We start from the raw sequence: 27,115 nt of genomic DNA, 5'->3' as shown, positions 1-27,115 counted from the left end.
ATGTCTATAATCAGATTCCAGCATGAATATCAAATATCTGAATAGCTGTCGATCCACAATGTCTGGAGGATTTCAGAAGATCCATAGAGGATATCAATGTTTTCTGAGTAGATAAAAATAAATGTTTCATGAGTAAAATGGAAACATTGTATTGTCATGAGTAGTAAAGCCATGAGTGACATCACAAAATATTTCCTTGTATCTACTCAGAAAAACAGAGATTTTCTACTACATATTTTTTAAAGGCAAAAACCTTTGATTTGGATGGATTTGGTTCTCCAATCTGTGTCAATGTGATTAATGGATGAATTAATACATTGAAAAAAGAAGTTCTGAAATTTTACCACAATATTAGGAAAGAGCCTTTTTAAAATTTATCATGTTATAGTGCTACTGCCACTGTGACAACAAAAGTGGTGTCACCACAATGGTAATATTAATTTTCTCCCATTGATATATTTCAGTATCTCATTTTGGGGGGATATCAGAATTTACTGGATTACTTATCATCATTTCTATTTATGATGGCTTAATTAAGTTATTAAAAATATGACTGGTTGTCAATGTAGACACCGATATACAAAAGTCAACAATAATATGCTGCAAATCAAGTGTAAGCATCATAGTTTTGATTAAAAACAAGTAATGGTAAAACCTGAATTGTAATTAGCAGTCACATTCACCATTTCATTTCATTAATACATCATTAAGGTGGCATGGATTTGTAAATTCAATGGCATGTTGAAACAAGACAAAAAGTATCTTTCCTGGTAGTATTATGTACAGTAGATTAAGGGTAGTTATTGTCCTGTGGCTAATTAAATACCTTTTTAAAAACAATGTAATTTAATTGATTAAATATAGTTTGAGTAATACAAAGTGCATTCTTTTCTGGCCCCTCTTTGTCTACTAGGGTTTCTCTGCCCAGACATGATGTCATTGCAGGCAGCAAGCTAATAACTAAATTGAGATATGTTGTCATGTTGAACCAATCAGATGACTGAGTTGTAGCATGTGATTGAGCATTGCCAGTTCTTTAAGGCAGTCATACAGCAACTGGGATGCCTGTGTGCTTTTCAGTGTCGATGCTGCATTAAATCAAAATTATCTGCCGAAAGAATTCAACCTCCGTATGATGATACCACATGTTACTTTCTGTCTTTTTACTTTCCATCTTTTGGGGATCATATGTTTATTCAGCCCACAATGGCTTGTTGTAGATCAAGACAAACTGTTAATTGTTTGACCAGCGTTCGCAATATAGAACATAACCAGGACGTTATCACTGTGACAAAATCAACTTGGGCAGACATTCCAGAAAATTGCATCCAAACAGGTTAAACAGTTGGCTGAAAAGAACATCAAGGTCTCAGTTTCAATGGGAAAGAAGCATCTTCTTCAACTGTACAGAGATAATATTCACCAGATGGGTGATTCTTCTTTGTGTATAAGAGCATCATCACGTGACCAGTCAGGTGATTCATATGTGTCTTCAATGGCATCATCATGTGACCTGGAAACAGCTGATACACCACATGATCTCAACATGTTGGACATGGCAGCTATCAAGCAACAGTTAGCCAAATTACAAGCATCTGTCACTGCATTGACACAATCTTCCGCAATGACTACCATATCACCGCAAGGTGCAACAGCTTCACAATCTTCATGGAGTCCGGCTGCTGTGGATACATGTCAATTGCATAGTGACTTTAACCTTCAATCGGCCCTTGCTAGGCGCAGGGATGACAACATGAGATTCTCCCAAACAATGCATTATGCTGTGCCTGTTGACAAGCTCCATCCGGTGGACATTGTACCCAGCAACATACGCAAGGACATAATCAATGGTAAGCATGTTAATCTTGCCCTACTGCTGATACCTGGAATGGACTCTTTCTCAGAGACTAAAATTACTGACCAGGGTGGCAACCAAATTCTAGTGAAAGGGAATGACCCATGTTTGGCAGCCACACTAACTATTTCTGAATTTCGTAAGGCCTTCTCTAAATACAAAAACATTCTCTGTGGGGTCTATCCATTTAGGAGGCCTGAATTAGACTCTTATGCTGACTTTATTGCTGAACTGCATTAGGAATACAGTGGAACTCGTTTTTATGTATATCATAGTGCTTTTTCTCGAAAGGCTGCCCAGTACTTAATACAACACAATCTTGTTGTTGACTTGTCTTCCCGCATTTGCTTTCATTGCAACAGTACTCTACACTCAAGTGGATTCTGTCCAGCTAACCTCACAATGCCTTTTAATACTCAACAATCTAAGAAAAATACCAAAGATTTGAACTCCAACTAAGCCAGTCATACTTCAATGGATTGGAGTGGCTGTCCAGTAATTCTGTTCAATGGGAAACAAATACACAAAAATTTCAATGAGACCAATTGTAGCACACCCAAGAATGACCACCCTCAGGACAAATGTGATAAGAGAGCCAAGAATGGGAACCACATTAAAACTTTAGATCATGCTAAAGAAAATAATAATAAGGACTGACTATTCTGTTCCTGGTGTGGCACAAGACAAGATACAAGAAAACTTTCTTCCTTCCATGCCTACAATTGCCACTACTCCCTATAAATGTTGGCCTGCTTCTTCATGAGCTTCGCACTCATCCTGATTGGGATTTTGTAGCAGATTTAATAAATGGCTTGTGTGACGGTTTTCATACTGGCATTTGGAAAGAACCTTCATCAACCTTTGTAAAAACTTATTGTCTGCTAGATCCCAGCCACACACAGTGCAAGATATTTTAGAACAGGAGAAACAAAAGAGATTTCTGAAAGGACCTTTTGATTCTTCCCCTTAGCTCATTTACTGGGTAAATCCTATAGGCATCATTGAGGGTAAATACTCCAAAAAAAAAGAGACTGATTGTTGATCTCTCAGCCCTGCATAATAATCAAGAACACTTAAGCCTTAACAGTTTGATTGATAAGCAGGAATTTTCCTTGAATTATGTAAAAGTTTATGATGCCATAAAGACAATTACAAAGGCAGGTACAGGGGTGTGGTTATGTAAATTCAACATTTGTGATGCATTTAAACTCATCCCCATCCACCCTAGTCTGTGGACCTATCATGGCATTAAATCGAACAATCAGTATTATTTCTAAGTATGTCTAGTGTTTGGTTCTCGGTCTTCACCAAAGAATTTCACCAAACTGTCAGAAGATATCAATTGGATTGCAGTGAATAATTATGGCACTGACAATCTGCTCTACTTGTTGGATGACTTCCTTACAACTGATCACCCCCACCACATGGCCGATAGAACCATGATAGAACCATGGCCATCATGACAATGCTTTTTGCTCATTTGGGAATTCTGCTTGCTTCTCATAAAACTCTGTTTGGAATATTTAGGAGTGCTTCAGATACCTTTAAGCATGCAAGCAAAATTACCTGAGGAAAAAATAGACAGAATTAGAAACCTTTTCACTCAATTTCTCACAACAAAATCAGTAACTAAATGTGAACTCTTACCTATCCTGGGACACTTGAATTTTGCCTGTTGTGTAAATGTCCCAGGCAGGACATTTGTCTCCTATTTATTGCAAGTAGCAATGTCTGTCAAGGAACTACATCATCACCTACATATTTCCAGTGAATGCAGGAAAGATTTACAAATGTGGAGTGGTTTCCTCAATCAGTGGAATGGGATTTCTCATTTTTATGATGATGATATCTCTGATTCTGCAGATATGGAACTTCACACTGATGCTTCAGGGTCTGTTGGTTTTGGGGGTTATTTTAGAGGTCGCTGGTTTTTAAATTCATGGCCAGATTAGCTACATCCTTTGGTGGACCATAAACTGTCTACAGCTTTCTGTGAATAATATCCCACAGTGGTGGAAGCAGTGTTCTGGGGTTGGGAATGGCACATACAAAAAACTCTTCCACTGTGACAATGAGACTACAGTTGCAATAATAAAAACAGGCAGAGTCTGGACATCATGAAACTAATCTGCTGCCTGACTTTGACAGCTGCTACTAATCGCTTTGTCATATATGCTAACATATACCAGGGAAGAAAAATGCTATAGCTGATGCATTATCTCGTTTACAGATTGCACGATTCCGACAGCTTGCGCCCACAGCAAAGAAACAACCGTGCAAGTGCCCTCCTCCAGAAAAACTGCTGCTCACCTAGAGCCTACCATAAATTTCTTGTGGGACTCTTCTTTGGCTACAGGCACCAGATGTGCATATTCAACAGGCTTCCAAACCTTCAGGTCTTTCTTGATAATGGTAGGGTTGTCAATTCCAGGATCTAGTTTGCCACCCGTTGTGAATGAGGACACCTTCATTTACTTTGTTGCTCATTGTACGCAGATGCTGCACCTGACATATCAAACTATAAAACTTTATCTAGCCAGTATTCGGCATTCATACTTGCATCTTGGTGTCCCCACTCCATTAACTAATATTAGTTCTTTACTTAGACTACAGAGTATATTGAAAGGTGTCAGAAAGGTGTAATGTGACTACAGACAGAAATGAAAATTCGCTATTCATGGAGCCCATTATTTCTGCAACAAACAATCTCTGTATGTAAGACATAATAGTTCATATGGATAAGCACCTATTCATTCTGCATCTTAGGGCATCTAAGAATGTTTTCCATCAAGGGGTGGATATCAATATTTATGCTATGGACTATGATGTCCTTGTATCCCATTATCATGTGATGAAGAAATTCCATATTCGGATATTAGCTGGAGCTCGCCCTTGTGATCCACTGTTTCTCATGGACAATGGTCACACTTTAAGTAGAACTTTCTTTATCACTACCATTAAGGCAGTTTTGTCCAGGTTAGGTTATGATTCATATTGTCATAATGGGCACTCTTTTTGTATGGGGGCGGCTAAAGATGAACGACAATTAATAGGTCATGCTAAGTTTAGGTTAACATATTTTCCCAATCATAATACTGATTGCAAATATTGCAAAGTTGCTTGTGATATCTGGCCTTCCTAAATGTGTGTAAAGTACATATGCCAAAGAAATTCCTCACCATTGGTGCTTATGACTGACTGTTATACATGTATTTATATTCTTAATATCTTTTTTAAATACCTTAAAAATCATAATTAATTTAGAAATGTTCTTCCTTTGATTGTTTTTATTCCTTGTTTTACACAGTAATGAAATCTGAGTGTATCTGTAGTGTAGAATTTGATGGTCACTAATTACATAGCGGAGTGTAGTGAGGCATTACTAACAGGCAGTTATCTTTGAAAGCATACATCAAGTTGTGGCACTAACACATGTATGTCTGCATTCTCTGGTTGATATTATTATGAATTTTATATGAATACAAATATACTAGTTTCATGTCCAGATGGGTAGTTTAAGACTATGTTAAGTAAGATTGTTTGCCAAAGAATGTTCTGTATGATTGATATTATGTATAGCGTTCAATGTATTTCACGATGTCCGCCATCTTTGTTTTGGAGGCAATTTATGTACTGGAGGCACATCCAGTGTGTCATATCATTGGTTCACATTGTTTCAATGCTGTAAATCACACATATAATGGTTTCATGTACAGACAGATATCCTGAAACTATGTTAAGTTCGATGTATTACAAAACAAATGTTCTGTATGATGGATATTATGTACAACATTCAATGTATTTCATGATGTCCGCCATCTTTGTTTTGGAGGCAATTTACGTATTGGAGGCACCTCAGATTTCCACTATGTGGTGTATGCAATCATTATTGAACATGAATAAACCGTTGATATAACTAGTTTTTATATAGAATAAGTTATGCTCAACAAGAAAATAATGCACTTACCTTCTCCTGCAAGGATAACGCATTAGGATGGTGCATGTTCTAATTTTCCCACACCACCAACTTGTTTGGAGGCCAATGTTTACTGTTTATACATGTGACACAAGGATTTTAGTGTCTGATCATATGTTTGCGATTAAGATTGTAATAAAATAATTAGCATTTAATGTTTGTTTTGTATCTCATTAATTTAATGATATTTAATATTTACTGAGTCTTAAATACTTGTTAACAATATGTACTATTTTGGCAGAGTATTACACTTTGTAGTGCAACTGAAGGTTATAAATATGGGTGTTGTGCAAACCAGTCAGTTTCCCTTCAACTGGCATCGGGTTCATATGCAAATGCAGTATATAATGTATAATCGGCTTCCAAAAGTGATAGGGAATGTTATCATTCTCTAAGTAGAAATTAAGTGGAAATAATCATATTAGAAAATATACATTCATTTCTGCAATATAAAAATTAATAGTAAATTTCTGTACTTAGGAAAATCGAAGCCAAAGATAAAGCGTTGAGTACTCTTACGTAGGGATATAAGGCCTCCATAACGCTATTTCAGTGCATTTGTATGACTTTATATTTTTATCGTGAAAGAAATGGTCACCCGTTTCGCCTGTTAATTCTATTTATTTGAATCCGTTTATATTGGGATTTTAATGTTACCTCTATGAATATTTTAAAATTATTATAGTAAATTATATTTAATCAATATTATTATTTAATACTAATTGTTGACACTGCTGGTTATAATTATATGTACATTCTGTTATATGAATTTATTTATTGACTAGGAAGAGAATATGTAAATTCTATTATATTGAATTGTTTATTGACATGTTAAGACTCAAATAAATCCTCTATTTTTCTCATTCAGATTTTATCTTGTTTATATACTTAGATAAATAATTTCCTCACGGATAAGTAGCTAGTATAAGAAGCCATTATTTCTACAGGGATTTCGTCTGTTATCAGATGACCTTCTATGTACTACCAGTACATTATACTATTGCAACCAATTCAAAGTCTCAGTTTAAGGATTGCCGAACCATCGAAACAGGAAGAAATTCTCTAAATATAAGTGAGCTTGCACTGGGAAATTAAACCGGGGTTGAGCACGTTACAATATATATACTTCAAACACAACAAACAGGAAAGAAAAGTCCTACAAGTAGGGATATAAAAATGTAAATTTTTAACTTTATTAGTAGTACATTATAACAGGTATCAATGTCACTGCTGGGAGATTAGTTGCCTCCCTTGTTTTCAGACACAAATTAAGTAATTTAAACTGTTTTCAGACAGCAAAACAAAAGTATCCCCATCCAAAAACATACAGAAAATGTGGTAATTGGATTCAGTTTTAACACAATTTCAAAAGACACTAAAGTAAAGTTCATTGGAGAAAAGTCCAATTATGCAAATACATAACCTGTGAAAAATTGGATGAAATTTGATTACATTTCTTCTTTGCAGCTGAAATAGCTTCAAACCAGGAGAAGCAAATTGTTGGATGCAATAGCTTTAAACCTGGAAATGTATACTGCTGGATGATGAAGAAACAAAGCTTTTTCAAATCCGTGTTTGTATTTTTGTTAATGTATGTTACTGATATTTTCATAGCTGAAAGTCCTGTTCATTGTGTTCTTGGGCTGATTAAGAGCCAATAATTTCTAATAATTTTGTTGCAGAAGTCAGCAGCTTTATTTTACCCTGTAAATTTATCACAGACAAGAATGCTAAGCATATTACTGAGCATTTCTTTCTCTCACAAATCACCGTGTAGGTCATGCTGTCAGAGGCTGTGTTGATGGGGGTCTGGGGGCATAGTTCTTCTCCTCCAGTTGTTGCAGGGCTCTCATGACAGCATCAGGAAGATGGTCTGATAGCATCTTGGGACTAACTATCACCTCAGTAAACTCCTCTGGCCGTGACCACACAGCATAGTAATCAGGTACTCCAAAACAGGACCTGAGAGGAAAGCCAAATAATGAAGGGGCTAATACAGAAGAATATTTGGTACAATACTGCAGCTTACTATTTAAAGAAGTATCATGTAAAATACTAAGTAACAGAATCACTAAAAGACTTAAGAAAAAAAGTGTAAATAAGCCCTATTTAGTGCTGTTTTCTACTGTTGTAATAATTATATGAGTCACTATATTTTATTTCTTTACATTTCTTTCACTAGACTGTCGACAGATGGATGGGCATCAAGGACATACGGACACATACACAGATATCAAAGTACACAAGTGTTGACATGGATGGACATGAAGGACATATGGACAATACACAGATGTCAAAGTGATTGCTTTCCTCAGCTTCTACTACGGAAGACTAGATACACTGTGTGGGGATTGACCTCAATTTTTGATTTTGCAATCTGACTATTGCCTGGGGTAGACATTTTTACATCATTTTATCCATCTCTCACATTCAGTAATTTAAAATATTTTGCATGACGTTTTCAAGTTATATCTGCTTTTCATACATGAGAAAAACTTTAAAGATCACAATATGCATGAAATAAACCTACAGCAGCTTTTTATCCAGAACTGAATGAGAGTATAATGAGCATAATGGAGGTTGCAAGATGCAGGATCCAAAATTTTCTCAATTTCACCAGACACATCAAAGATCTCCGATTCTATTCTAACAGTCATGAATCTACTATTAGTCTTTGAATAGCCATTTTTAGCTTAAACATTATGAGGATATATTCTGTTTTACTTTCCTCTAAAGAACAAGACAGCATGACCAAGTAATTCATGACCCCTCATGAAGGCATACATTAGTCAACTATGGAAGGATTAAACTGTTTAAGAAAGTGAATAACAAGAAACAATGACATGGCACATATTCAAGTTAATTAGTAAACAAGTACTGGAGCAAGATTAACTTCTTTGAATACTTACCATATCATAATAAGTTAGGGGTACATCCACTGCCTTCAAATCAAGCCCTCCCTAACTAAACAGGATGTCAACCACATCATTTGGCTCGTTTTAGCAACAACACAGTTAAAACGTCATCTGTTTGCAGAGACAGAAGTCAGATAAGAGTGGTCTCCCTTTGAAGAGGAGTGGTGCCAAATCCTGTCATTCATTAGTTACTACTGGAGTGAAAATGCATGCTCTACCAGACATGCAAATACAGGGAGGACTTGGAAGCATGTGCTTATATTGTGATTTGGTTGGCTGTAATTAAAGACAGATAATATACTAAAAAAATTGGTTTCTTCTTCAAATATATCACCTGATCATAACAGTTCAGAGAATAGGGAAGAACTGCAGGGAGTTATATCTCCTTACCACAGAGTTAACTTTGCTTCCCGTCTCCTGTTTTAAGCAACTTTGAGTCCTGTATGAGATACAGACTATGGTCAGAACAGGTCAGTCCCACAAGTTTAGCAAAAGACAAGTTACCCACATCAAAATGAAGATGACGAGCGATCTGTGAAAAAGGCCTGTAGCACTGCTAGTATAGTATGGCTTGAATTTAATGCTTATATACTTGCAAAATACACACTGATTTCAGGCTCTTGCATCTTTTATGAGTGCTAAATTTTCGAATGATATGCAAAAAAATGCCTAAAAGTAGTTACACTGAGCTAAATCATGTGCATAATTCCAAAAAGTAAAACAAGCTTGTTTTGGCATTGATGTGACAATTAGCATGCAGTCTACATCCATGCACATACTGATAATGCACTGTGGTCCAGGGCATAACCATTATATTTTCAAATGGAAGCAGGATGTCCCTTCTGCATTCAAACCTTTCATTCAAATATGTCTCTGATATTACCTTTATTAGTAAGGTCTATGCTGTGGTGTGATTTAGGCAAAATCGTTGCTCCAGTGCCTATCATTACACTCAGATTGGGTGAAAAAGCAAAACTGAAATCATCTTCCCCATCCCCCACCCTCCTTTTCATGCCAAAGAATGCATTTGTTTTCTAAGTACAATATCAACTCTTGTCTTGTTTGGTTTTTTGAGCACTGTAAAACAGCTTAAAATGATAATAAAGCAATAAAACTTATAAATGAAACTATCAGAAAACGTATTGGTGTTCCTTCTTATTCCCAAACTCATGTATTACAGTACAGGTGACTCTTTTTCACTCAAAATCAGTACATACAGGATTCTGCATGCTGATTTTGTTACCATTCACACAAAAAATGCATGCAGTAAAAAAAAAAATTGAGCCCTCTATAGGTCCTATGAGGTCGAATTGAGCTCTATGACATGACATAAAATAGGTCACCGACATAAAATCTGGAGAATGTTGTCTCATTCCTCCTTCAAAGGCTGGAATGGTGTCAGTTAGTGAGCAATTTTACTTCAATGCTATTTTAGTTGTGACTGCTCTAATTTCATAAGCCAGTATGCAAACGAAATTGGGTTAGTTACTTGTAAGCTGAACAGATAATTTGAAATATTGTTCCTTCCCTCTTTAAGTTGTACAGAGAACAGAGACCTACCTCTTTTGATCAGTAAGCTTCAATGCCTTAATGGAGTTGTGAATACACTCTTGGGACAAAGGGTCCAAAAGAAGACAACAATTTCATGATGAAAGACTGATGTCCCTGTTCATTGCAATGAAAGCAGGGGCAGTCATGAGTGAAACTGAACCATTATATTGGAACCATTGCAGTTTGGGTCAACCAATATAGTATGAATTTAAATTATTCTGCCTGCTGAAACAAAAATAACAAATAAGCATGAGTCAGTGAGGTTCTAGACAGTGGTTCAATGGGTGCCTTGTTCAACCATGTCAAAACAGGAGGTTCCATTTTTGGACAAAGCACTAGGGCCTTCAGTCATGGCAAGTCAAAACTGGCTAGTTCAGAGAGGTCCTTCTTCTGGCCTAAATCCACTGTTCCATATTACCAAACTGACTTCCAAAACATGGAATGGTAGCCCTTGATTGTGACTGGAAGTAATTTCTCCTTGAAAAGGTTTGGTACTGGATACTGTAGAGATTTGATCACCATATTTGGTTCTGATTGTGCTAGGTATCTGTGGCAGGACTGGGACTATAAAAAGCATGATTTTATGCCAGGTGATGTGTGCATTCAAGTCCAGGACTGAGTATGCTAGGTTATCAGCTCACCATACCCAGTCCAGCATATGTTGCCAGTGCTGAAATGAATGAGGTCCTGGGCTGACTGATGTCGGGTGACTAATTATATTAGTGGCTCACCCATTCCAGTATCAGGCTTTTAAGAAGTGATCGGTTATCTAGGACTGGTCCATGTGGGCTGCTGTACTGAGTTGGTATTGACCAGAAAGTCTGTTCAGTGCTGACATGCTACTGTGAGCAATTGTGAAGCTAATGTTGTATCGGAGGCCTGAGACTGCCAGACCCTCTTTGGAACTAGAAGGGATTTGTTCATGAAAGCAAACAAAATCTACCTCCCACCCCCATTCACAAATAAAGTCATTATGTGACACTGGTGTTTGAAGAAGGAAATGAAGCATCTAGAAAGATGAATAAAATGGAATTGTGCAGGTGTTACAACTCTATGGTCACAAACTTAAGTAACAGGAAAGAAGCAAAACCAAAAAGTTTGATAAAACTTAACAAACAATTTAATTATCATGTCATAAATAAAAAATGTGAGAGGAACTTACAGTATCATGAAGTGAATCCAAACTAGTCCTTATAAAGGTATATGAAAGTCCTAAATGAATTAAAAGTCCCTTGTAAATTTCAATACTGGAAATGTACTGGTCCTCCAAGAACCATGACATTGCTAAGGTGAGTTATCCAGAATTCATTCAAATAATTTATAACAGTTCCAGAATAATATTATAATCCAAATAATGAGCACTTTCTATTTCCACAGAACAGTTCAATGAAATGTTTTTTCTATGGAATAATATCTAAGTACAACATAAAACATGTCTTCAGAATTACAACATGAACACAGTAAGTGTGAATGACTCCAAAAATCAGAATGAATCTGAATGCTTAATTTTCTCCTTATAGACACTGTATATTGCAATGTATCTTGCAAAAGACATATAGACACTGTATATTGCGATGTATCTCACAATAGACATATAGACACTGTATATTGCGATGTATCTCGCAAAAGACATATAGACACTGTATATTGCGATGTATCTCGCAATAGACATATAGACACTATATTGTATATTGCGATGTATCTCACAATAGACATATAGACACTGTATATTGTGATGTATCTCACAATAGACATATAGACACTGTATATTGTGATGTATCTCACAATAGACATATAGACACTGTATATTGTGATGTATCTTACAATAGACATATAGACACTGTATATTGCGATGTATCTCGCAAAAGACATATAGACACTGTATATTACAATGTATCTCACAATATACATATAGACACTGTATATTGCGATGTATCTCACAATAGACATATAGACACTGTATATTGCGATGTATCTCGCAACAGACATATAGACACTGTATATTGTGATGTATCTCGCAATAGACATATAGACATTGTATATTGCGATGTATCTCACAATAGACATATAGACACTGTATATTGCGATGTATCTCACAACAGACATATCGTGACACTGAATATTGCGATGTATCTCGCAACAGACATATAGACACTGTAATATTGCGATGTATCTCACAATAGACATATCGTGACACTGTATATTGCGATGTATCTCACAATAGACATATCATGACAGCGAACACTACTCGTTTTGAGTCGAATTGGGCCTTTCATGTGACCTAGCGCAATCAATGGGAAGTTACAAAATCATTCTCAAAACATCAAAATCCTATCAGTCACAGAGAAATTACACCATAGGCATCATTTTAAGTCTTATTATTAAGATTATTATCAATAATTGTCAATACATAAGTAAACATCTATTTATAGATCCTATGCAATTTGCACTCTTAACAGAACAAGGTCACAAACACAAATTTATACCAAAGAAGTCTTTCGGTGAAAATCCCATGTCCATTTTACTTTCTATTGAGGAGTAGCAATGAAAAAGATTTATAGGATGGCCTTTACAACAGCAATATTGAAATACAGATTGGCATTATTGTCAGTAAGAATCACTTAGTCATTAAAATCCTTCTGGCAAAAACCCCATCTTGATATAACCTTCTGATCAGGAGAAGTAGCCAAAAGATTTTCAAGCTAGCTGCTACTGCAGCCACATATTGGGTGTCAGATCCACACATTTTTAATCAGGACCAATCAGACATAATAAGAAGTCTTCTGGTGAAAATCGAATGTTAATATGTTCTGAGGGAGTCATGATAACTAACAAGATTTTCAAGATGGCCATTGTGGCAGTCATATTGGATGTCTGAGTGGCACCATTTTAATTTAAGATCAACTAGATCCCATAAGAAGTCTTTTGGTAAAAACCATATGTTGATATGACCAGCAAGAGCAGTAAACAAGATTTTCATGATGGACACAATGAGGCAAGGATACTAGATGTCTGTGTGGCACTATTTTCATTTAGGACCAACTTGATCTTGGGATAATTGTGTCTGTGTAAAGTTTTATGATGGCAGCCTCCAAGTAGTTTGGGAGGAAAAACAATAACAAACTTTTGCTAAGGATGGAAGCAAGATGGATGATGGACAACAGGACAGGTGTGTGATCCATAGAGCTAAAAACAACATAACCCCAATATTCTGCTATTATGCTGATGATTCTTTAAAATAAAAAGAAAATCTCTTTGATGACAAACTGAAATTATTGTTTATGAAGACATGCAAAAAATACTAAAATGTATGAGTGTTTTGTTTTGATAAAACATGTTACACTTATTTTTATGTTGTGGACATACCTGCTTACCTTCGCCTACTGGCTCTTACAGTATTGATCCATCCCAAAAATGTGTTCAGTATGTATACAGGACTGTTTATGTACATGTATGGACATGTCATTCCTATTTGAAAGTAACAGTAAGTTTAAGGGAAAAAAGAAGTCCACCTATCACAACATTTTGTAACAGGTCACCATACACCTAGTAAGAGAATCACTAAGTTTTTAAACTGTGAACAATACTGTATTACAAGAATTCTACATTTGTACCTTGCACTGGTCTCCTTTTCCAGAATGTGAAGAATTTGTCCTGGGGGGTACAAAGTGGGGTGGGTTATACGACTGTGTTCACTAGCCATCATGGCATCCTGCAGGGCAGCCTGTCAATAGTATGAAAATGTAATGTCAGTTATGAAACTACAGATTTGCCATTAAACTACATGTAAAATGAAGACAAGATGTATAAATTATGAAATATAGACCAGTGTTTTATTCAAAGGATAAATAAATTTGCAATCCGATATAATGACCATTCCATAAGAATCTATCTGTGTTTATGTACATGCACTTTTTGTTCTGTATAGAATGTGATTAAACCTCTATTTGTCCCTCTTTTCCCTTCTATAATATAATTTTTATATCTATTCATTAAACCTTTTTAAAAAAGCGGTGTACTCCTCTTCATTTAAATAGAAAAAACAACTGCATAAATGATCCCCATGGGCCTCTATAAATCATGTTTTAAATGATGCAAATATTTAAAACTCTTCTAATCACTCGTTCTAAGGGTCCATAACTAAGCCTAATATTGTCAGAAAATTGTGAAAATTGAACTAGGCTTCGTAATATAAAACTTCAAAACAAATTTAATTCCAACCATGCTTCTAAAAGTTTTATGGAGTAATAATAAAATACATGATGGAAGGCTAGATGGGATGGGATGGGATAGCACAAGCATGGGAAACACCAGTGGAGGGCAAAATATGGCCTGTGGGCTGGAACCAGCCCAACACCTGGTTTTATCCATTCATTTGTAACATAGGGTGTGGCTTTAAAAATCACTTATCTAGTGCGTGCCCTAGAGGAAGTTGCCCATGCATGGGTAACACTAAAGTTACATGCAAGTTTAATAGATATGGTGCGGCATTTTTGTTTCTACTTGTGACTTGAACATATTTATTTCTACTTTCTGGCCTGCACTGGTCAAAAAGGGCTGTACATAACATGGAAAAATCTGTCCATGAGCTAGCACAGATATTTAACCTATATTAGTAAAGCATAGATTATAGGTCACAGTGATCTTGTTTGGTTTTAAGAATACAGAAATAACAGATGCATCCAAATACTGAGCTTTACAATTCCAACTTAAACAGAGCCCAGTAAGTGACCTTTAGTCACAAGGTTTCTAAGAAGCCACTGAAGCGTGAAATATATATCACAGAGACCCCATTTTTCAATAAGGATGCAATGTATTAGTGCATACTCTGTAGCTAAATTAAAGGTAATCATCATAGTGTATACTGTATTGATATTGACCCTGTCTCAACTAAAAAACTAATGTCTTATTTCACTTGCAACAAAAGCGTTGGTGGAATTCTGCAAAGCAGTACAGTACAATACAGCCTTACAGTGCAATGATACTCATGCAATGATTGAAGACACTTAACATAATGTAAACTGATTGGAGACATTTAACATAATGTAAACTGATTGGAGACATCTAACATAATGTAAACTGATTGGAGACATTTAACATAATGTAAACTGATTGGAGACATCTAACATAATGTAAACTGATTGGAGACATTTAACATAATGTAAACTGATTGGAGACATTCAACATAATGTAAACTGATTGGAGACATTTAACATAATGTAAACTGATTGGAGACATTTAACATAATGTAAATTGATTGGAGACTTTCAACATAATGTAAACTGATTGGAGACATTCAACATAATGTAAACTGATTGGAGACATTCAACATAATGTAAACTGACAGGAGACATTTAACATAATGTAAACTGATTGGAGACATTTAACATAATGTAAACTGCTTGGAGACATTTAACATAATGTAAATTGATTGGGGACATTCAACATAATGTAAACTGATTGGAGACATTTTGCATAATATAAACTGATTGGAGACATTTCACCTAAGGTAAACTGATTGAAGACATTTAACATAATGTAAACTGATTGTAACATTTAACATAATGTAAACTGATTGGAGACATTCAACATAATGTAAACTGATTGGAGACATTCAACATAATGTAAACTGATTGGAGACGTTTAACATAATGTAAACTGATTGAAGACATTTAACATAATGTAAACTGATTGGAGACATTTAACATAATGTAAACTGATTGTAGACATTTAACATAATGTAAATTGATTGGAGACATTTAACATAATGTAAACTGATTGGAGACATTTTACATAATGTAAACTGATTGAAGACATTTAACATAATGTAAACTGATTGGAGACATTTAACATAATGTAAACTGATTGGAGACATTCAACATAATGTAAACTGATTGGAGACATTTAACATAATATAAACTGATTGGAGACATCTAACATAATGTAAACTGACTGGAATTCATTTAACATAATGTAAACTGATTGGAGACATTTAACATAATGTAAACTGATTGAAGACATTTAACATAATTTAAACTGATTGGAGACATTCAACATAATGTAAACTGATTGAAGACATTTAACATAATGTAAACTGATTGGAGACATTGAACATAATGTAAACTGATTGAAGACATTTAACATAATGTAAACTGATTGAAGACATTTAACATAATGTAAACTGACTGGACACATTTAACATAATGTAAACTGACTGGACACATTTAACATAATGTAAACTGATTGAAGACATTTAACATAATTTAAACTGATTGAAGACATTTAACATAATGTAAACTGATTGGAGATATTTAACATAATGTAAACTGATTGTAGATATTCAACATAATGTAAACTGATTGGAGACATTCAACATAATGTAAACTGATTGGAGACATTCAACATAATGTAAACTGATTGGAGACATTCAACATAATGTAAACTGATTGGAGACATTCAACATAATGTAAACTGATTGGAGACATTTAACATAATGTAAATTGATTGGAGACTTTCAACATAATGTAAACTGATTGGAGACATTCAACATAATGTAAACTGATTGGAGACATTCAACATAATGTAAACTGACAGGAGACATTTAACATAATGTAAACTGATTGGAGACATTTAACATAATGTAAACTGCTTGGAGACATTTAACATAATGTAAATTGATTGGGGACATTCAACATAATGTAAACTGATTGGAGACATTTTGCATAATATAAACTGATTGGAGACATTTAACCTAAGGTAAACTGATTGAAGACATTTAACATAATGTAAACTGATTGTAACATTTAACATAATGTAAACTGATTGGAGACATTCAACATAATGTAAACTGATTGGAGACATTCAACATAATGTAAACTGATTGGAGACGTTTAACATAATGTGAACTGATTGAAGACATTTAACATAATGTAAACTGATTGGAGACATTTAACATAATGTAAACTGATTGTAGACATTTAACATAATGTAAATTGATTGGAGACATTTAACATAATGTAAACTGATTGGAGACATTTTACATAATGTAAACTGATTGAAGACATTTAACATAATGTAAACTGATTGGAGACATTTAACATAATGTAAACTGATTGGAGACATTCAACATAATGTAAACTGATTGGAGACATTTAACATAATATAAACTGATTGGAGACATCTAACATAATGTAAACTGACTGGAATTCATTTAACATAATGTAAACTGATTGGAGACATTTAACATAATGTAAACTGATTGAAGACATTTAACATAATTTAAACTGATTGGAGACATTCAACATAATGTAAACTGATTGGAGACATTTAACATAATGTAAACTGATTGAAGACATTTAACATAATGTAAACTGATTGAAGACATTTAACATAATGTAAACTGACTGGACACATTTAACATAATGTAAACTGACTGGACACATTTAACATAATGTAAACTGATTGAAGACATTTAACATAATTTAAACTGATTGAAGACATTTAACATAATGTAAACTGATTGGAGATATTTAACATAATGTAAACTGATTGTAGATATTCAACATAATGTAAACTGATTGGAGACATTCAACATAATGTAAACTGATTGGAGACATTCAACATAATGTAAACTGATTGAAGACATTTAACATAATGTAAACTGATTGGAGACATTTAACATAATGTAAACTAATTGGAGACATTCAACATAATGTAAAATAATTGGAGACATTTAACATAATGTAAACTGATTGAAGACATCTAACATAATGTAAACTGATTGGAGACATTTAACATAATGTAAACTGATTGGAGACATTTAACATAATGTAAATTGATTGGAGACATTCAACATTAATGTAAACTGATTGGAGACATTCAACATAATGTAAACTGATTGGAGACATCTAACTTAATGTAAACTGATTGGAGACATTTAACATAATGTAAACTGATTGGAGACATTTAACATAATGTAAACTGATTGGAGACATTTAACATAATGTAAACTGATTGGAGACATTCAACATAATGTAAACTGATTGGAGACATTCAACATAATGTAAACTGATTGGAGACATTTAACATAATGTAAACTGATTGGAGACATTTAACATAATGTAAATTGATTGGGGACATTCAACATAATGTAAACTGATTGGAGACATTTTGCATAATATAAACTGATTGGAGACATTTAACCTAAGGTAAACTGATTGAAGACATTTAACATAATGTAAACTGATTGTAACATTTAACATAATGTAAACTGATTGGAGACATTCAACATAATGTAAACTGATTGGAGGCATTCAACATAATGTAAACTGATTGGAGACATTTAACATAATGTAAACTGATTGGAGACATTTAACATAATGTAAACTGATTGTAGACATTTAACATAATGTAAATTGATTGGAGACATTTAACATAATGTAAACTGATTGGAGACATTTTACATAATGTAAACTGATTGAAGACATTTAACATAATGTAAACTGATTGGAGACATTTAACATAATGTAAACTGATTGGAGACATTCAACATAATGTAAACTGATTGGAGACATTTAACATAATGTAAACTGATTGGAGACATTTAACATAATGTAAACTGACTGGACACATTTAACATAATGTAAACTGATTGGAGACATTCAACATAATGTAAACTGATTGGAGACATTCAACATAATGTAAACTGATTGAAGACATTCAACATAATGTAAACTGATTGAAGACATTTAACATAATGTAAACTGATTGGAGACATTTAACATAATGTAAACTGATTGAAGACATTTAACATAATGTAAACTGATTGAAGACATTTAACATAATTTAAACTGATTGAAGACATTTAACATAATGTAAACTGATTGGAGATATTTAACATAATGTAAACTGATTGGAGACATTCAACATAATGCAAACTGATCGGAGACATTCAACATAATGTAAACTGATTGGAGACATTTAACATAATGTAAACTGACTGGAGACATTTAACATAATGTAAACTGATTGGAGACATTTAACATAATGTAAACTGATTGAAGACATTTAACGTAAGTTAAACTGATTGGAGACATTCAACATAATGTAAACTGATTGGAGACATTTAACATAATGTAAACTGATTGAAGACATTTAACATAATGTAAACTGATTGAAGACATTTAACATAATGTAAACTGATTGAAGACATTTAACATAATTTAAACTGATTGAAGACATTTAACATAATTTAAACTGATTACTGATTGGAGACATTTAACATAATTTAAACTGATTGAAGATATTTAACATAATTTAAACTGATTACTGATTGGAGACATTTTACATAATGTAAACTGATTGAAGACATTTAACATAATGTAAACTGATTGAAGACATTTCACATAATGTAAACTGATTGGAGACATTTAACATAATTTAAACTGATTGAAGACATTTAACATAATTTAAACTGATTACTGATTGGAGACATTTAACATAATGTAAACTGATTGGAGACATTTAACATAATGTACACTGACTGGAGACATTTAACATAATGTAAACTGATTGGAGACATTTAACATAATGTAAACTGCTTGGAGACATTTAACATAATGTAAGCTGATTGAAGACATTTAACATAATGTACACTGATTGGAGACATTTAACATAATGTAAACTGACTGGAGACATTTAACATAATGGAAACTGATTGGAGATATTTAACATAATGTAAACTGACTGGAGACATTTAACATAATGTACACTGATTGGAGACATTTAACATAATGTAAACTGATTGGAGACATTCAACATAATGTAAACTGATTGGAGACATTTAACATAATGTACACTGATTGGAGACATTTAACATAATGTAAACTGATTGGAGACATTCAACATAATGTAAACTGATTGGAGACATTTAACATAATGTAAACTGATTGGAGACATTTAACATAATGTAAACTGACTGGACACATTTAACATAATGTAAATTGATTGAGAATACCGAACATAATGTTAATGGATTAAAGATATCTTAACACAATGTTAACTGATTGAGGACACTGAACATAATGTTTCAGTAATTCATTGGAGACACTTGACATAATGCTAACTGACAGGAGACATTCACATAATGTTAACTGATTTGAGACAATTTCACACAATGTTAACTGACGCTGAAGACAATGAACATAATGTTAATTGATTGGCAACATTTCACATAATAATAACTGACCAAGGTCACTGAACATAATGTTACATTGATTAATTACAGACATTTCACATAATGTTAAATAATTAAAGACATTTCACCACATGTTAATTAACTAAAACCATTTCACATAATTCTAAGTGACTGGAGACATTTCACATAATGTTAACTAATTGAAGACATTTAACAAAATATTAATTAATCAGAGACATTTAACATAAAGCTAATTAATCAAAGACATTTCCACGGTTCCCACGCTTTTCTAAAGATAAATTTCCAGGTCATTTCCGGGTTGAAATTACTTTTTTCAAGGTTCACATATGACCATTACTGAATGGAACTAACATGCATTTTCTAAACCTAAAGATGTTTCTCTTTCATGACTCTCCAAAACATCAAAGTCAGAAAAGATGACGATGTACAAAACTACAAAATGTATCACACGAAACAAGTCTGATTATATTTCTATAAATTGGCATGTTAAGTCATTTCAATGTAGAATAAAAATTCTAACTTTATTTTGCTGCATTATGTTGCTAAGTGAGAACAACATAATGAACATAAATTATATTTTATTTCCTTTCAAACATTTAATTCTAAAGAATTCTATAGCAATATATATACATATGCATTTCATAGAAAGTAACATGTCCTATTACAGTATATGAAAAAATAAACGCAAATAATTAGAAAGAGTTTAATCCTGAATTTATCTGTGCCAATAAAATCCCCAAAAAGATTTTTCAAACAACCTAATCTCCTTAAGACGATCTGGTTAAAAATCCATCATTTGAAAAAGGGTTGATTTAAATTTGGACAAAAGACCTTCAAAATTATATACTGTTGTATAAACAAGGACTGAATTTTATGTAAAATCCACTTGTCTTCTCGTAATTCGTTAAACCAGTCCCCAAACATGTATTGATACAGGAGCTTGTATTGTTTTTTAATATATACAATGCTGTCAGGCATTTCTGCACACCAAGGTTTCCTTCTCCAATACTGCAGTAAAACACAATCAAATTTGACAAATTGACAAAAATAAAATACTGCAATGCTTACCATTTGAAAAGAGGCAATTGTCACCACAATATTCTGTTCAAAATAATATTAATTTTGGATACAGGGGATACCACCATGTTTTCATGACTCGTGATATGTCGACCAATTCTGCGTACAGCTTTGAAAAGATGTAATGTTTATCCATCAGGCTATAGAAATGAAATACATTTTATTTGGACTGTTTCTGTCTGCAGTTCAGTCGAGTAATTTAATCACGCTTATAGCTAGTTTTACAAAATTCAATGTAACAATGCCAATAAATGACAAGCGATATTAAGCCAATTAAAATGATTTTGTAATTTTTTTAAAGTAAAATTCAATATTTTATTAAAAAAATGAGTTATTATGTGGAAGATAAACAACAATGAATACTGTGTAATGTGTTTACAATGTCTTGTTTATTGGGGAAAAATACTAATGAATTTAGAAAAAGACTATACTCCAGGAAATTTTGTGAGAATCCTATTCTAGTGGCAAGCTGACATGTTGGGCAGCAGACAATTTTTTACATGTGGGACAACGTCTTGCAAAATTGGAAACTTTGATTAAGATGCATAATTTTGTTAAGGTATAATTTCCATCTTTATAAATTAACACAAAAAGTGCAAGCATGACCACAACCATTCACTCAATTCGACTTTTCTCACGTATCTTTTATTGCTTCAGAATCACAAGAAGACTGAAAAACTACACATATACATTCAAAAGACAGTGACGTACCAATGCATAACTCTCAGACGACCATCACATGAATCCAATCCGGCAAATTAACCTTATTTTCACCATTATTTTGTCAGAAATAGCAAGTATTATAATCGTTATGTCGTTAATCCGCAGTCAAACAAGACGAAATTACTGCATACATGAAATTTGACCCAGTTCTCGCCATTTGCTTTACTAGTCACATGACTTCACAAATCTCAAATGAGGACATCGGAAGTCCAATATTCACATGATATCAACAAACTCCTTTGTAATGTTCTTGTACAGAAATTCATTTATATTAAATGAAAGTCAGATACTTTTTGTAAAAGTCAGCAATCTGACATGTCTGATTTATCAAGCAGAGATCACATGTCAACATGGTGGTCATATGATACAACAATACTCCAAAAGTTGTTCTTGGAATATACAAATATGGAGAATTTTGTGTTCTTACATTTTGGTATTTTTATTACAACCAGTAAACGAATATTATTTAATATTTTTTTATTTTTTTCTCTACAACATTTGAAAGGTGGGTTGTTAGATATGTGTACAGTACTCATGCGACTAGTAATGCAAATCATGAGCACCGGATCATATTTCATCAACGACGTAGTTTTATCTTGTCTTTCAGCAGATAAAAGATGATTTTACTACTCACAATTTCTGAGAAAATAAGTAATTTTCATATCGATTTCATGCATGTCTCATTCAATCTAGCAATGTTTAAGGTTTGCTAGGCCATCCGGCAAGCGGCTACACTTTGCCACCACCATGTTGGCCTCTTGCAATGCTAGATTGGTTTTCATACCTTCCATGTAAGGAAAGATATGGATATTGAGCTGACTTTGAAAATAAAAGTCTACTAGACGAATCTAATCCACTGGGCATTTGGATTGACTCAGCATATATGTTTATTGCAAGCAACCAAATAATCAATACTGCACCCTCCGAATATTCTGGTTAGAACTTGATAAATGTAATTCACGATCAGTTTAGTTACAACTCAATTACGAGGATGTTTCCTGCGTCAAGTGGTGGTGAAACATTATCAGGTTTTTCCCAACTTTCATCAACATTTGCAAAAATTCCAGGACTTTTAACGGCCGGGACAAAAGATATCATTTCTCCCGGCTTTTTCCTGATTTCCGGTAGCGTGGGAATCCTGCATTTCACATAATGTTAAGTGACTGGAGACATTTCACATAATGTTAAATGACTGGAGACATTTCACGTAATGTTAAATGACTGGAGACATTTCACGTAATGTTAAATGACTGGAGACATTTCACATAATGTTAAATGAATGGAGACATTTCACATACTTAACTGACTTGAAGACATTGAACATAATATTTACTAACTGAAGACATGGAACATAATGCAGAATGATTGGAGACATTAACACAATGTTAAATGATTGAAGACACTGAACATAATGTTAATTAATTTGAGATAGTTAACATAATGTTAATTAATTCAAGACATTTAACATGATGTTAATTAATTCAAGACATTTAACATAATGTTAACTAATTCAAGATAATGTTAATTAATTCAAGACAGTTAACATAATGTTAATTAATCCAAGACACTTAACATAATGTTCACTGACTAATGACATAGAATATTGGCAACAATTAACATAACGTTAAATGATTGAAGTCACCAAATATTAAGTAAATTAGTTGGAGACATATAACATAATGTTATCCAGATTTATTTGAGGTTTTAGTTTTTTGTCTGACTTGAGACATGGGAAAAAGCAAGAATTATCTTTACTAGGTGTAATTTTCTTTACGAAAGAACAATTCTATGAAAAAGTAAAAATTTAGGCAAAAGACATGATACCAAACAAATTATATGGATTATCAACTTTTTCTGGAGTCAAACAACTTGACTGAAGTCCTGCTGAAATTTAAGCTGGACCAAAGAATGAGTGGCAAGGTTACACTAATTTTACAGCATGAGACTGAAATAGGTCCAATGATGAGATCACTCTAATCTTACTGCATGAGATGAAATAGGTCCAATGATAAGGTTGCTCTAATTTCAAGCATAAGACTGAAATAGGTCCAATAATGAGTTTACACTAATCTTAAAGCATGAAACTGAAATATGTCCAATGATGAGGTCACCAATGATGAGGTCACTCTAATTTGACAGCATGAGACTGAAATAGGTTCAATGATGAGGTTACACTAACCTTACAGCATGAGACTGAAATAGGTTCAATGATGAGGTTACACTAACCTTACAGCATGAGACTGAAACAGGTCCAATGATGAGGTCACTCTGATTTTACAGCACATAAAAGTATCACTTTTTGGAGTCATTAACCAACTGCTGAGTGCTGAACTTTTAACATTAAATTGTGGTGTACCAACTGAACATATACATCTGATATGAAACTGCAAATTCAATTTTATTTGTGGGTTACAAATATTTATAAGTTTCCTGATTGATGCAAGTCAAGAAAATAAAAACAGTGTAAAATTTCTTGCCATAAATTAGGTTGATTCTTTGGCATATCAACAATTTAAATACCAATGAAAATAGAAGTTTTACAAGATTTTAGCTTTTATTTGATACCGTTTAAATTGTAAAACAAGTTTCTTTTCCAAAGCTCCTTAAAAACTGGTACATATAAAAGAAAAATAAGACATATCAACAGTTAAAAGAAAGAAAACATAATGGGCATAAAACACGGAGAAATAACAACAACGAAAGGGGGCAAAGATTGGTAAGATATAAGATGAAAGTATAAACAACATTGAACACAAGCCACTGCATGTATAAAACATGTTTGTGTTAGAGAATACAAACATTAATATAAAATTAACGTTATTACATTTAAAACAAAGCACATAAAACAATTAAAGATAAAACAACAAAACTATTCCATAGGAATTAGAACATAAAAATACCATTCATCTAAAACATATGCATTAAAATCAGTCTCTTAGAGATTTTATTCACTGGATACATCTTTTCTTGAAAGTTTCAAATTTTGCAGAGGATATTACATCTAGTGGGAAGGCATTGCATGCCCTGTCCTGAACCAATACCACTTAAAAATACTGATGTGAAAAAAAAGAGTTCTAAAACTGATCTAGCATGAAGAGAAATTATAAAAGACTTGAATATGAATTTGTCTGATAAGTGTTTGGAAGCCAAACAATGCCTGATCTTCTTCCACATTAAACAGCACCTGTTATATATAATCTGCTGTAAAATACTTAGAAAGTTTAGGTGCTTGAGCATATTAACAGCATGAGAATGGTGATGACAGTTTAAAATTAAGTGTCTCTTGTGGTTTTGTACTTTTATAAAGTCGATCAATATGTCTTAAGCAGACTAAACCAAATACTGCTACAATATTTGATGTGGAAAAGATTTTTTTGGTAAGTTTTGAGATGAAAAATTAAATATATTTCAGAACAGCTATTTAATACACCTATTGCATTTTGTCATTTTTGTTTAAAAGTTAAGTATTTGTCTAAAGCTATACTTAAGCAGTAAAAGTTCTCAACTCTAGATACAGTCTCACTGTTGAGTTTGAGATATGGTAGTGTCAGGATGTTTTGATTCTTTTCTGCAGAACACAAGAATATAGAGCTGGTTTTGCCAATTTAGAGACTTGGTTTTTCTGGCAGTCAACTAATTGTAGATGTTAATAACTTCAAACTTCAGAAATGATCTTATTCTGTCAACATTTTTGTCAGCAAGTTATCAACATTGCAATAAAATTATTATGGCCAATAAAATGATTTCACATTGAGCAGTAGCTCTCCAATTTCCACATACATGTTTCAGACATGCATCAACAGTACAAGACAAAAAGGCATATTTGGAGAAGGACTTTCGAAAGCTGCAACCTATTGGCAAATAATAACATGTATACATATACGTCTGACAACAGAGACCAACACTGCAAAAGGTAGGCAGCAAATTGTAACACAAGAATAAAACAACTTGCAATAACAGGTAAAAACTCATGGAGAAATTACCCCCAGTCCTACAGGTCCATGATTTGTCTAAATAATAAAAAAACCACAGACTGATACAAGTGTAATTTCACAACTATGATGTACAATCTGAGTCCATACATTCTCTCTAGAAATGGCAATAAAGTGATACCAGTCAATTGCTGGTGGTAAATGCATGGATTCTGGTTGCTTTATTGTTCTGTCTATTTAAAGATCTTATTTTAACGTCATGCTTTAATTAAATGAAATTTTCCAATATAACAAAAGTATTTAAAAATAAAGTCTAAAACAATAAATTGAATTTGCACTCTAAAACTGTGACAGACAAACATTTTGAAAAGTTACATTTCAAAATTTGCTTTAACCTACTAATATACTTGCATGTGCATTAAACTTAAAAACAAATTGCTGACTGATTAAGCTAAAAGTCTGTTTGTCAGTATTATCTTTGCCTTCATCTTTCTCCTTCCCACTTTTTACACAAAAATGTGCACAAACCCCTAAAAAAAATGTCACTGACATTGTGAATCATTGCTTATTCTTTCTTCAAACATCTTTTACTCACCCTCACATTGTTCTGTGTGCTGGTGTAGGACCTGTAGTTAGAAATGTTGCTCAACAGGGGCTGCTGTACCCGAATTGAGAGCTCTTCCTCTGAAGGTTTGGAAAGTCCACAGAAAGCCTGCCACACTCCACTAGCCAGTAGCTTGTACTGAAATGAAATGTGATGATTTCTCAATATTTACTATTTGTTCACTGATAGAATTTGTTCACTGATAGAATAAGTACCAATTACAAGCATGGATACTCCGAATGATAAGTGCTAATTTGATATACAAA

General features: G+C 33.4%; 2 protein-coding genes and 1 long non-coding RNA gene across 6 annotated transcripts in view; 1 reads left to right on the top strand and 2 right to left on the bottom strand.

Annotated features, from left to right (window-relative positions):
* The window catches only part of LOC149803304 (uncharacterized), a 70,235-nt gene extending 64,252 nt beyond the window's left edge, over positions 1–5,983 (bottom strand). The window contains exon 1 of the long non-coding RNA XR_016420186.1: positions 5,823–5,983. This is a non-coding gene — a long non-coding RNA (uncharacterized LOC149803304). The remainder of the gene's footprint in view (positions 1–5,822) is intronic.
* Positions 1–9,872, top strand: part of LOC149803303 (putative pyridoxal-dependent decarboxylase domain-containing protein 2) — a 117,119-nt gene extending 107,247 nt beyond the window's left edge. The window contains exon 24 of the mRNA XM_089952995.1: positions 8,014–9,872. Coding sequence (XP_089809121.1) covers position 8,014 — 1 coding nt within the window. The 3' untranslated portion in view covers positions 8,015–9,872. The remainder of the gene's footprint in view (positions 1–8,013) is intronic.
* Positions 1–27,115, bottom strand: part of LOC149803302 (diacylglycerol lipase-beta-like) — a 104,873-nt gene that overhangs the window by 9,269 nt on the left and 68,489 nt on the right. Inside the window, exons 11-14 of one of the 4 annotated variants that reach the window (XM_089952997.1) lie at positions 26,841–26,987; positions 26,297–26,323; positions 13,912–14,021; positions 7,575–7,793 (exon numbers count right to left, since the gene is read on the bottom strand). In XM_089952997.1, coding sequence (XP_089809123.1) covers positions 7,610–7,793; positions 13,912–14,021; positions 26,297–26,323; positions 26,841–26,987 — 468 coding nt within the window. In that variant the 3' untranslated portion in view covers positions 7,575–7,609. Of the gene's footprint in view, positions 1–7,002; positions 7,794–13,911; positions 14,022–26,296; positions 26,324–26,840; positions 26,988–27,115 lie in introns of those variants that run through there. The other 3 variants (XM_089952998.1, XM_089952996.1, XM_089952999.1) reach the window with 3 other exon arrangements.

Source organism: Sinohyriopsis cumingii, chromosome 3 (genome assembly GCF_028554795.1).
Source record: "Sinohyriopsis cumingii isolate HCF-2022 chromosome 3, ASM2855479v2, whole genome shotgun sequence".
Lineage (NCBI taxonomy): Eukaryota > Metazoa > Mollusca > Bivalvia > Unionida > Unionidae > Sinohyriopsis > Sinohyriopsis cumingii.
The sequence above is the reverse complement of the archived record's forward strand: the minus strand, read 5'-3'. Positions and strand labels throughout refer to the sequence as shown.